The sequence below is a fragment of the Scyliorhinus torazame genome, chromosome 8 (genome assembly GCF_047496885.1).
Source record: "Scyliorhinus torazame isolate Kashiwa2021f chromosome 8, sScyTor2.1, whole genome shotgun sequence".
Taxonomy (NCBI): Eukaryota; Metazoa; Chordata; class Chondrichthyes; order Carcharhiniformes; family Scyliorhinidae; genus Scyliorhinus; species Scyliorhinus torazame.
Genome location: NC_092714.1, coordinates 27,897,062 through 27,910,910, shown reverse-complemented (window position 1 = coordinate 27,910,910; position 13,849 = coordinate 27,897,062). Strand labels below are relative to the sequence as shown.

Here is a 13,849-nt window from a genome sequence, read left to right as displayed (position 1 = left end):
ACAACGAGGACAAGTGCGTTTTTAGCACCGACCGGCTAGCCATTCTGGGCTACGTAGTGCGCAATGGGATAATAGGCCCCGACCCCGAATGTATGCGCGCACTCATGGAATTTCCCCTCCCGCACTGCCCAAAAGCCCTGAAACGCTGCTTGGGGTTCTTTTCGTACTACGCCCAGTGGGTCCCCCAGTACGCAGACAAGGCCCGCCCCCTAATGCAGACCACGACCTTCCCTCTGTCGACAGAGGCTTGCCAGGCCTTCAGCCGCATCAAAGCGGATATCGCAAAGGCCACAATGCGCGCCATCGACGAGTCCCTCCCCTTCCAGGTCGAGAGCGACGCCTCCGACGTAGCTCCAGCGGCCACCCTTAACCAAGCGGGCAGACCCGTGGCCTTTTTCTCCCGGACCCTCCACGCCTCAGAAATCCGCCACTCTTCAGTAGAAAAGGAAGCCCAAGCCATAGTGGAAGCTGTGCGACATTGGAGGCATTACCTGGCCGGCAGGAGATTCACTCTCCTCACGGACCAACGGTCGGTAGCCTTCATGTTCGATAGTGCACAGCGGGGCAAAATCAAAAACGACAAAATCTTAAGGTGGAGGATCGAGCTCTCCACCTTCAACTATGAGATTTTGCATCGTCCCGGAAAGCTGAACGAGCCGTCCGATGCCCTATCCCGCGGCACATGTGCCAACGCACAAATTAACCGCCTCCAAACCCTCCACGAGGACCTCTGCCACCCGGGGGTCACTCGGTTTTACCACTTCATCAAGTCCCGCAATCTCCCATACTCTTTAGAGGAGTTCCGTACAGTCACAAGGGACTGCCACATCTGCGCGGAATGCAAGCCGCATTTTTTCAGGCCAGATGGAGCGCACCCGATTAAGGCTTCCCGCCCCTTTGAACGCCTCAGTCTCGATTTAAAAGGGCCCCTCCCCTCCACCGACCGCAACGCATATTTTCTTAATGTAGTGGACGAATACTCCCGCTTCCCTTTTGCCATTCCCTGTTCTGACATGACCGCGGCCACAGTCATTAAAGCCCTGAACAGCATCTTCACACTGTTCGGTTACCCCGCATACGTCCACAGCGACAGGGGGTCCTCTTTCATGAGTGACGAGCTGCGCCAGTTCCTGCTCAGCAAGGGCATAGCCTCAAGCAGGACGACCAGCTACAACCCCCGGGGGAACGGGCAAGTAGAAAGGGAGAACGGCACGGTCTGGAAGGCCGTCCTACTGGCCCTACGGTCCAGGGACCTCCCAGTTTCACGGTGGCAGGATGTCCTCCCGGACGCTCTCCATTCCATCCGGTCGTTATTATGTACGAGCACTAATCAAACGCCTCATGAGCGTCTCCTTGTCTTCCCTAGGAGGTCCTCCTCTGGAACGTCGCTGCCGACCTGGCTGGCGGCCCCAGGACCCATCCTGCTACGAAAGCATGTGCGGGCACATAAGGTGGACCCGTTGGTCGAAAGTGTTCACCTCCTCCACGCGAACCCCCAGTACGCCTACGTGGAGTACCCCGACGGCCGACAGGACACGGTCTCCCTGCGGGATCTGGCGCCCGCCGGCAACACGCACACCCCCCCCCCCGACACCATCAACCCAACCCCCCCCCTTCCTGCCACCGCCGCACCCCGCGACCGCCCCCTTCCCAGGAGGATCGGTTCCCCTCCCCTCAGCACCGACCAAGAATCAAGCCCGAGCTGAAACCGTATGGCTCCTGGAGGCGGCAACACTGGTACAAGCACCACCACCACCGCCGGGGCCGAGGCGATCGACACGGACGACCAGACCGCCCGACCGACTCGTGGCGTCGATGTAAAACAAATATGGACTGTTCACAAGGACATTTTGCTTTTCTTCCTATACCCTCTGTAAATAGTTGCAACAGGATGAAATTGTCCAATACTGTATTGCCATGTGAATGTTTTGTCCTCCCAGGACCAGCCCTGTAAACCCTTACCACCATATGAAGCATCACCCCGCCGGGTTCATTTTTGACAAGGGGTGAATGTGGTAGTATGTATTGGGGGTCATGTGGGACTGGAAGCCCTAATGTCATTGGCTGACAGATCCCGGGTCCTGGTTGGCCGTTGACCTCAAGCTCCGCCCTGAAGGCGGAGTATAAGAAGCCGGAGTCTTCCCCCGCAGGCCAGTTTACTATCGAGCTGCGGGGGAACAGACACGCTTAATAAAGCCTCATCGACTTCACTCTGTTCGTCTCATGGAGTCTTTGTGCGCTACACATCCCATCTGGTCCTGGTGACTTACCAAATTCAAGTACAGCCAACCTTTCCAACAGTTCTGCTTTATCGATTTTTTACCCTGTCTAGTATGGAATTACTTCCAGTTTCACTATGACTTTGGTAGCATCCGCTTCCTTGGTAAAGGCAGATTAAAATGCTCATTCAGTATCTCAACCATGCCCTCCATTTCCATGTGTCTATTGAAAAAACAGCTCGTAAGGACAAATAAGTAACTTTTCTATTTGGAGTTAATGAAATCTTTAAATAATGCTATTACAGGGCCCTTAATGCCATGCTTTGAGTTATTGAATAATCTTACAACATGATGACCAGCGCACTGGGAGAACCATTTTAATTAAAGACTGTGACAGCAAGCATCAAACCCTTATTCAAATATTATAATGAGCATTTTTAAGACTTTTGGTGCATTTGATAGATGCAAAACTGTGTACAGTTTTGGTCTCCTTACTTGAGAAATGATGTACTGGCACTGGAGGGGGTGCAGAGGAGATTCACTAGGTTGATTCCGGAGTTCAGAGGACTGGCTTATGAGGAGAGACTGAATAGACTGGGACTATATTCATTAGAATTTAAAAGAATGACTGGGGGGGGGTGGGGGGGGGGTGGATGTGATAGAAATATATAAAATTGTCAAGAGAATAGTTAAGATAGAAGCAGGGAGGTTGTTTTCACTGGCTGGTGAAATTAGTACTGGGGGCATAGCTTCAAAATAAGGGGGAGCAGATTTAGGACTGAGTTGAGGAGGAACATCTTTACCCACAGGGCTGTAAATCTGTGGAATTCCCTGCCCAGTGAAGCAGTTGAGGCTACATTGTTGGATTTTTTTGAGGCAAAGATAGATAGATTTTTGAACTGTAAAGGAATAAAAGGTGAACGGGCGGGTAAGTGGAGCTGAGTCCACAAAAAGATCAGCCATGATCTTATTGAATGGTGGAGCAGGCTCGAGGGGCCAGGTGGCCTACTCCTGCTCCTAGTTCTTACAGAGAAAAATTTACTTAATGTTTTTCCTATACGGAATGAGTATGTGTATGCCTTTCGCCATATTGGATTCTTATTGGCTGATTTATACTGTAAAATGGTGGGCAGAATGATCAAGGTTTCCCCCTTGTTCCTATCCTATTTCTATTGCAGAGAGACCTGATGAGGTACTGGTGTGCAGTGCTCAATGCATAGCCTCCCTTCTGAGAAGCGTGATTCAACTTCTTCAAGTAACACTTGGCCCAGCAGAGTAGAACTGAGAACCTCTATTCCCCATATCCTCACATGCAAATATGGATCAACACATAGGGTAACCGACCCACTGGCTTGGAGCCTCCAAGAAATTTAAATTAATCTGCAGGACCCTGCTGTGGGCAAACCTGTAGAAAAATCATAGGCCCATTAAAAGATCGCTTTTTGTCATTTTCTTTGAACATTTCTCTTCCCCAGATGTAAAAATATTGAAAATTGGGGGAGGGAAAAGTTTGTTATCATCCAATTGGGCAATTCCTTTTTGCTTTCCAGTTGGTGTGGGAAGGCAGTGCATCACAAGGGTGGATGTGTTGTCCGACTGATGGCTGGATTGGGGAAAGCGGGGGATGGGGAGGGGGCAAAGTCATGTGATTAAACATCCAGGAATACAACTAATCACAGCTGGCAACCCTACCAACAAGGTCTTTGCATATTGACAATCAAAAGCACTAAAATTGAGTATTTCTGTAAGTTTTAAAGTTATATTTCCTTCAATGATCTAGAATGTTCTTCTTTCAGCCACGACTTTTGAGATGACACTTCTTAAACATCATGGGTATTGTTGGAACAATTTTAAAGTTATTTAGCATAACTTTGGGTGAGTAAAATATATAATAGTGTGCCCTTTACAATAAGGTGTAAAATGGTGAAAATCTGGGATATGTTTATGCTCATGCTCTTCCATCGAGTTCTCTCTCTCTCTTTTCTCTCATCATGCTGGTGTATGGTTCTGTCATGTGAGAGTCTTTAAGAAATGGGTGTTTATAAATGGGTGTGTATATAAATATCTGTAGTGAGAGTACCTTTAAGAAATGGGTGTTTACTACTGCAGTGATGTCAGAGAGTGGGTGGAGCTGGGCTGTCTGTCAGCTTTTTACTTTCATTTTTGAGCAGGCTGCAGGGTGTATTTTAGTTTATCATAGAATTTACAGTGCAGAAGGAGGCCATTCGGCCCATCGAGTCTGCACCAGCTCTTGGAAAGAGCACCCTATCCAAGGTTAACACCTCCACCCTATCCCTATAACCCCATAACCCAGTAAACCCACCCAACACTAAGGGCAATTTTGGACACTAAGGGCAATTTATCATGGCCAATCCACCTAACCTGCACATCTTTGGACTGTGGGAGGAAACCGGAGCACCCGGAGGAAACCCACGCCCACACGGGGAGGATGTGCAGACTCCGCACAGACAGTGACCCAAGCCGGAATCGAACCTGGGACCCTGGAGCTGTTAAGCAATTGTGCTACCCACAATGCTACCGTGCTGCATTTTCAGTGTTGGAGCTGAAGCCAGACCAAGCAGGTGTACTGCTGTTCTCTCTGCCATCAAAAGACTATCTCTTGATCATTTGGTGAAATCAGAATTATAAATGGTTTCAGTAGTGACTTTAACCTGATGTGCTTCTGATAAAGCTTTTGTTTTTAAGTTGTATGGATGTTAAAAAGGAAAGCTTAAAGGTTTACTTAGTGTTGTAGTCTTTGGGGTTGTATTTGAATTAATGGTTGCTAAGATGTTCACAGTATGTTTCAAAGAAGGTTAACTTGAGTTCATAGAATAAACATTGTTTTGCTTTAAAAAATACGTTTTCCATTTCTGCTGTACCACACCTGTAGAGTGGGCCGTGTGCTCCCCATCCACAATCTATTAAAAGTTGTGGGTCAGGTGAACTCCCTGATACACTTTGGGGTTCTCTAAACCCTAGCCCAAAACAGTTCCAAGTTAACTAGTAGCCCTCCGATGCCTCACCTGAGTGCCCTTTCTTCCTGGATGACTTCAGGTAGTCAATGCCACCATTTGGAAGATGAATGCATCAGTGCTGCTGAGTGCAATCCTCTCCACCCCATGTACCATTCCAATTGAGCTGCGTTCAACCCTCTCCTCCCCATGTACCATTCTAATTGAGCTGACTATCCTCTCCACCCCATGTACCATTCCAGTTGAGCTGCGTTCAACCCTCTCCACCCCATGTACCATTCCAATTGAGCTGACTATCCTCTCCACCCCATGTACCATTCCAATTGAGCTGACTATCCTCTCCACCCCATGTACCATTCCAATTGAGCTGACTATCCTCTCCACCCCATGTACCATTCGCATTGAGCTGTGTTCAACCCTCTCCACCCCATGTACCATTCCAATTGAGCTGCGTTCAACCCTCTCCACCCCATGTACCATTCCAATTGAGCTGACTATCCTCTCCACCCCATGTACCATTCCAATTGAGCTGACTATCCTCTCCACCCCATGTACCATTCCAATTGAGCTGTGTTCAATCCTCTCCACCCCATGTACCATTCCAATTGAGCTGACTATCCTCTCCACCCCATGTACCATTCCAATTGAGCTGATTATCCTCTCCGCCCCATGTACCATTCCAATTGAGCTGAGTTCAATCCTCTCTACCCCATGTACCATTCCAATTGAGCTGACTATCCTCTCCACCCCATGTACCATTCCAATTGAGCTGACTATCCTCTCCACCCCATGTACCATTCCAATTGAGCTGACTATCCTCTCCACCCCATGTACCATTCCAATTGAGCTGACTATCCTCTCCACCCCTTGTACCATTCCAATTGAGCTGATTATCCTCTCCACCCCATGTACCATTCCAATTGAGCTGACTATCCTCTCCACCCCATGTACCATTCCAATTGAGCTGCGTTCAACCCTCTCCACCCCATGTACTATTCTAATTGAGCTGACTATCCTCTCCACCCCATGTACCATTCCAATTGAGCTGCGTTCAACCCTCTCCTCCCCATGTACCATTCCAATTGAGCTGACTATCCTCTCCACCCCATGTACCATTCTAATTGAGCTGTGTTCAATCCTCTCCACCCCACGTACCATTCCAATTGAGCTGACTGGCCTCTCCACCCCATGTACCATTCCAATTGAGCTGACTATCCTCTCCACCCCTTGTACCATTCCAATTGAGCTGACTAGCCTCTCCACCCCATGTACCATTCCAATTGAGCTGACTATCCTCTCCACCCCATGTACCATTCCAATTGAGCTGTGTTCAATCCTCTCCACCCCTTGTACCATTCCAATTGAGCTGACCATCCTCTCCACCCCTTGAACCATTCCAATTGAGCTGTGTTCAATCCTCTCCACCCCTTGTACCATTCCAACTGAGCTGAGTTTAATACTTACATTATATACAGGTGCAAGTTTTGTGGTCTCGCCTGCCGCGCGCGGGGTTCGTCCGATGATCTCGGACAGGAATTTTCAGTTCCTGGGTGGGTGGAACAGGAAAATTCCACCCACAGTGTTTTTCATTGCCTGAAGACATTCCAACAAGACTCTTTAACAGCGGCCCTCACCCTCCTCCAATTTTTGGACCCCATACCTGGGTGTCAATGACACGGCGGAAAATGTACGTGGAGAACTTTTTATTAACTCACTGAGCAATAGTATATTCTTATAAGACTAGTTGCTTAGTAAGAGCAGCAGGAGCTTGTTTCTGGGTGGTCGATCTGCTGAACAAATACTTCCTCATAACGTTCCATGATGTACCATGTCCATCTGCCCTGGCTGCAGCAACAATGTCCCCATAGGCTCTAGCTTTATAACCCTTCCTGACCCGGGTCCCTTGACATCTCAACTAATCCTTCAAGTTGGGTAATCCGTTTCGGTATTAGTGCCTTATCACTTCCACCATGGATGTGCAAGACCACCTGTGTGTGGCCATACCCTCCTCTCAGCAGTGGGTGTCTCCAGGTGGATGCCAGCAATGGATGTAATGTCTGGAACTTGATAATGCAGGATAAAGCCATTTACACATGTCCATAGAGGCCATTGTCTATGAGAGTTGTTATGGACAGAGTGTCTGGTGGTTCAATTAACCTGGGCCACCACCTTAATGATATGTCCTGATGCATGCTTGTGTGCATTTGTGTGTGTGCGTGCGAATGTGTGTGCATGTGTCCCTGTTCAATTAAATTTTTTTAATAAGTTCAATATGATGTCTTCGGTCAGAATTCTTCACCCTCCATACTGATGTCCTCTGCACCCTATGTTCCTACCACATGGTGAGCTCTATTCGCAGGTCCAAACATCACACCAGGTTACATTTTACTTACAAACAGAAATACAAGAGATATTAATAATGTCTTACAGCATCCACCCTTAAGTGTATAATTTTGCAGACAAACATTATCACACTTTTACAGATATCGCTGGTGAGTTGGTTATTGAATACTATGGCACAGTGGTTAGCATTGCTGCCTCACAACTCCAGGGTCCTGGGTTCAATTCGGGCCTTGGGTGACTGTCTGTGCGGAGTCTGCACGTTCCTCCCGTGTCTACGTGGGTTTCCTCCGGGTGCTCCGGTTTCCTCCCACAGTCCAAAAATGTGTAGGTTAGGTGGATTGGCTATGCTAAAGTGCCCCTTAGTGTCCAAAAGGTTAGGTGGGATTACAGGGTTATGGGGATAGAGTGGAGGTGTGGGCTTAAGTAGGGCGCTCTTTCCAAGGGTCCATGCAGACTCGAAGAGCTGAATGGCCTCCTTCTGCACCGTAAATTCTATGATTTTATGATCCTCCTCATTCTGACATTTCAGTAACACTTTCAGCTGCTGTTTCACTCTGTTACATTTGTGTAAATACACAGGTCATAAAACAGAGATACAACAATAAATGACTACAAAACTCTGTAAATCCTTGTATCCAAGGGTGTATTTTGAGGCTATGACCAATGTCCCACCAGTGCCTATCACAAGTTTCTGGTATTTCTACCTTAATTTCCTTGCTCTTTTGTTGAAGAGCATAAAAATATTTTTTAGAAGAGGTCATTCTCTTTAACAGTCCAAAATATGTTCAGGCAGCATGACTTCTTTGGTGATCACTCGCTAACGGGTATGATTGTCCACCTAAGAAACTTTGTGTCACTGGTCATGGGTTCTGTGAGTCCTTGCATGGCTGATGTGCGCGATCCTGGAGCTACACCTTCGACTGCACACTTGTCAGGTTTTTCGGGGAGGTGGGATCGGCCCATGGTCTCTCGATCGCTGATATTCTTTTCTCAGGACCCTTTTCCGGGCCTCCTCTTACCGTCGGGTGCCCTGGAAGAATTGTGTCCTGTTCCAAGACCTGCTCGAGGCCAAAAGCGGATCAGAAAGGAGGGGGGCGGGGTGGGGGGGAAACCAATAGGTGCCAACAGGACCACATTGTCATGATATTCTAACATACATCATAACACATACATAATGATAGACAGACCAACGGACCAATTAGCACACATAACACGACAGCCAATCACAGACAAGAGCAGACACTGTATAAAACAAGAAACAGGACACTTCCTGGGCAGTCCATCTGGAGACGGCACAGGGCCAGGACCTCATAACAAGACACTCACACTGTCACAACGTGCTGAGTACCAAGTCTGATGTATAAATAGTTTAATGGAATAAAACTGCGTTGTACCAATCGCAACCGTGTTGGTTCGTCTGTACCTCAGAGCACCCAACACTTCACACATAAAGCAGACAGGGACAAGGGGGAGGCAGCAAGGGAGGAACCCAGGGAAATACCAGGAGGGGACACTGGAAAAGAACGAAGAGGGGGCAAGAGCCCACCCCCCCTCCCTCACAAAGCCATAGGGGCAACAACAACAAACACAAGATGAAAGATAGGCATATAACATCTACGGCGGAAGAAAGGTCTGAATCCAAGATGGCGGCGGAGCATGGCGACGCTCTGCGAGCTCTCTCACCCAGACCCTTTTCTTTTATCTCTTATCACCGTTCGATTATTCTCTTTTTGTCTACTCTGTACATACTGTGTACGCTCCCTTGGCCGCAGAAAAATACTTTTCATTGTACTTCGGTACATGTGACAATAAATCAAATCACACCAAATCAAATCAGGGCTTCAGACGCAGACCAAATAACAATTGTACATAATAACTATCTCAATCACCTGCTGTATAGTGCACAAATGTAAAATTAATTAAAAATATTTTAAAGAAAATATTCAGACGTTCCCCAGTTGCCAAACTGGATAAAGACCAATGAAAGGTGTCACTGAACCGGGCCATGATCCTGACTCCTGACTCTTGCCCCAATCCCTGACAACAAGCTCCCGAGGACTGCCGCCATCTTAGCAGCGGCCCAAACATGGAGTCCTTTTCACTGATGGATTATTAACACTTCACCTGACTTCGTTGAAATGAGGCCAAAGGATCGGGAGAGCATCAGGCCTCCACCGTCAGGTGCAAGGGGTGATAACACAGTGCACAACAAAAACAGGCCACAGCCCAATTTCTGGTCCTTCGCATGCGTAAGTGTGAGGCAGGATTTTTTTCCAACGTGAGACCTTGGGCGGGGTTCTCCAGTTCCCCAGCCGCATGTTTCCCGGCGGCGCGCCATTCGCTGGCGATGGGATTCTATCCTCCCACCGCTTGTCAATGGGATTTCATATTGCAACCACCCCACGCCGCTGCGAACCCCATTGGTAAGGATGCGCTCTGAGCGGGAAAAGTGAACCGCAATGATCGGCGTATTCTGGCCCTTATCCCACAACAGGTCGCCCTGCGCAGGTAGCACACCGCGGAGTGTTATGGGCCAGGGTTTAGAGAACCCCAAAGTGTATCATGGAGCTCACCTGACCCATGACCTTTACCAGATTGTGGTATGGGGAGCACACGGCCCACTCCACAGGTGTGGTGCAGCAAAAATTTAAAAGTAATTTTTAAAGCAAAACAATGTTTATTCTATGAACTCAGTTAACCTTTTTAAAACAGAGAGTGAACATCTTAGCAACCATCAATTCAAATACACCCCCCAAAGAATACAACACTCGAAGTAATCCTTAAACTTTCCTTTTAACATCCATAAGACAAAAATCCTTTTTACAGAAGCACATCAGGTTTCAATTCTCCACTGGGAGCAGTTATCACTCTGAATTCACCAAATGATCTAGAGATAGTCTTTAGATGGCAGAGAAATCGAAATTACACCTTCTTTGGCTGACTTCAGCTCCAACACTAAAACAAAACTCAAAAACACAGACACACCCAAGCTTTTCCTCAAAGCGAAACTAAAAAGCAGAGCCAGAGCTCAGCTCCACCTACACTCTGACATCACTGCAGCCACTTGAGCAGACAAACATTTCTTAAAGTGACATTCCCACGAGCCCTAATTGACTCACATCCCATTTGAAGGCTTTCAATGCTGCATCCTCCCTTGATACAAGTTGATGAGTAAAGCACTAATGTGCAACACCTGAAGGCAAAGAGGCTTTTTGTTGCCAACTTTCTCCTTTCTGTAAGGCACTATTTGTCACGCGACTCAATGTTACTTTTATCTAATATCAACTATTTCTTTTTTAGGTGTGTGTTTATCTACATTTATCATAGAAGGTCCAAAAAACGCTTTTGTTTTGCTTAACTCTGATGCTACATTCAACTGCACAGTGTCTCAGCCTTGGCATGTTATTATCTGGTTAATGAACGGTGCACCTGTCCTTACTATAATACCGAAAGGACCGATTGTTACAGACCCTCAGTATGGACAACGTAACTATACAACTCAGGATCGTTTTACTTCTGAACTTGTAATCACCGCAGTGACCCTGAAAAACAATGCGACTGTGCAGTGCAACCTTCAAACTGACGGACATCAACAGGCACGCTTGTTTGTGCAAGGTCAGTATATTTCTCCACTTAAAAACGAGGGGCTGCAATTATGCGGAGAGGAAAGGGAAGCTGGGAAAATGTTAAGCGGAGATTTGATCGAGGCGTTCCAAGTTAAGAAGAGTCAGTGACCACAGGACACGAATTGAAGATAATTGCCAAAACGCCAAGGAGGAGGTGCGGGGATTTTTTTTATTGTGCACAGAAGGTTGTCTTAGTCAGGAATTCAGGACCAGAAATGCGTTCCAATGTAGATTCAATATTAGCTTTCAAAAGAGAATAGGATATGACTGAAAAAATAATATTTGCAGGGTTACAGGCCAAGATCAGGAGACAATACAGGCAGCACGGTAGCACAGGGGCGGCACGGTAGCAGAGTGGTTAGCACAGTTGCTGCACAGCTCCAGGGTCCCAGGTTCGATTCCCGGCTTGGGTCACTGTCTGTGCGGAGTCTGAACGTCCTCCCCGTGTCTGCGTGGGTTTCCTCCGGGTGCTCCGGTTTCCTCCACAGTCTAAAGATGTGCGGGTTAGGTGGATTGGCCATGCTAAATTGCCTTTAGTGTCCAAAAGGTTAGGTGAGGTTACTGGGTTGCGGGAATGGGGTGGAGGCGTGGGCTTAAGTGGGGTGCTGTTTCCAAATGCTGGTGCAGACTCGATAGGCCGAATGGCCTCCTTCTGCACTGTAAATTCTCTGATTCTATGATTCTATGACAAGGGCTAAATTGTTAGTTTCTTGACGAGTTGGCATGTGCACAATAGGATGAATGGCCCCTTTCAGTATTATATGATTCAATGATTATCACCTCATCTTCTATTTCACCATCATCCCTCTCGCTATATAATTACTCCAGCTTCCCATCCTATCATAGACCTTCCCTTTCGTTCATTGCCCTCCCCAACTTTCCCTGCCTCCGAACATGTTTAAAACCTGTCAGATCTCTTTTTCCAGGGGCAGAATTCACCCATTCCTGCTGTTCACGGCTGCCACCAATATCCCCGCCGGCTCCCCCCCCCGCCCCCCCCCAATCCCCCCCGCCAACCATTCCGCTCTCACTTGGGGCGAAGGTCCTGTCTCAGAGAACTGCTGGCCAATCTGAATGGCCAGCCCAGTGGGGCTGGTTTTGGATGATCATGGCCTCAATGCTAGTACGCATGACTCCTTCAAGGACACTGATATTAGTACGCCTGTCCTCCCAGTTGATGTGGAGAATCCATCTCAGACAGGGTTGATGGTACCTCTTGAGGTGACATTCCTTCGTAGTCCACGTTTCTGAGCTCTGTAAGAGAGTTGGGTGGACGACTGTCTTGTATGCGAGGATCTTGGTGCCAGCACGGACGTCACGGTCATCAAAAACTCTCGTCCTTAGGCGTCCAAAGGAGGAGCTCGTGGATTGGATACGATGTTGGATTTCCGCATCTATGTCCGCAATAGAGGAGAGGTGGCTCCCCAGGTGAGGTGGCTCCCCAGGTAAACGTTCCAGGTTTGATCGGGTTTCTCCATTGATCTTGATGGAGGGAGAGACTGGATCTTGTATATTTTAAAATGGAACACCAGTAAAACGGGGGAACAAGAATACTGATCGAAACTGATTATTTTCCTTCTGGGAGATGATTGCAGTAACAGGGGAGAGGAGGGGAGACCTGGTTTGGGGGGGGGGGGTAATAGAGGGCATTACCAGCCAGAGAGGGAGCATCGGTGGGAGGGGTGATCTCGAAGGTGAGCTAGTGAAGGTGGGGTCCCCGTTCCCCCTACTCTTGACTGATGGTTGAGGAAAGCAGGCTTCCTTCCCATCCATGAGCTCTTCCCTTCTTCCCGCAAAACCTCATTAGTGGACAATTGAAGGAACTCATTCGGGGCAAGGGTGGACCATAGCCCTCCCTTGCCCCTGTACAATTGGAGACAGGTTAGGGCATGTAGGAAGGTGACAACATGGCAGGAGAACTTTTTCAACCCTGGCAGTAAACTTCTGCCCTAGCTCTGACGTGAGCTCATTGACCAGAAACGTGAACTCTCTTCCATTCTCTACAGATGCTGCCTGCCCAGCTGAGTATTCCCAGCAATTTTCCATTTTTACTTAACAATTTAGTTTTCACCCTCAGCAACTTATTCTGACATTACCTGGAAACCTATTTTGAAGCTAAGGTATTAGATAGAATCTGAGGGTTGTTTTGCTTCGAGAAGGTTTAAGGTGAGAATGGAGTGCTGGTTTTCTGTCAAGGTTCATATATCAGGCTACATTTTGACTTATTTGTGACCATCACATAGGCCAGATGTGTATCTCTTTGAGTTGATGAACACCACTATTTCAGCCAATAAGCTAAGAGGTTTCAAGAAAGAGATGAGAATGAGATGAAAAGGACAGGGGATTACAAAGTCAGGACAGGGGATTAAAAAGATAAATTGAAAGATGGAAGGAAATGCTCATGGTGCTTTTCATACCATTTAATTATAGAAGCGAAGGCAATCGTTCCCATGCTCTTCACCTTGTGTACTTTGATTTCTGTGGTGTATGCAATTCTTTACACACTTCAGGTGCTTGAGCGGCATTTCTATCCTGTTCAGGCTATTTTAATTCCTCTCCCTCCCCACCTGCTCCTGCTTTCACAACCCTCCATTACTTAGGAGAGTGGATGGGCATCCAGCTCTAATTCATTACACAACAACATGGGAAAAACCTCTGACACTTCGCAGGAGAATCTTCGATCAAA

General features: G+C 47.6%; 1 protein-coding gene across 4 annotated transcripts in view; it reads left to right on the top strand.

Annotated features, from left to right (window-relative positions):
* The window catches only part of LOC140427702 (immunoglobulin superfamily member 5-like), a 126,886-nt gene that overhangs the window by 18,983 nt on the left and 94,054 nt on the right, over positions 1–13,849 (top strand). For all 4 annotated transcript variants that reach the window (XM_072513222.1, XM_072513219.1, XM_072513217.1 and 1 more), the window contains exons 2-3: positions 4,016–4,094; positions 10,838–11,152. In XM_072513222.1, coding sequence (XP_072369323.1) covers positions 4,049–4,094; positions 10,838–11,152 — 361 coding nt within the window. In that variant the 5' untranslated portion in view covers positions 4,016–4,048. The remainder of the gene's footprint in view (positions 1–4,015; positions 4,095–10,837; positions 11,153–13,849) is intronic.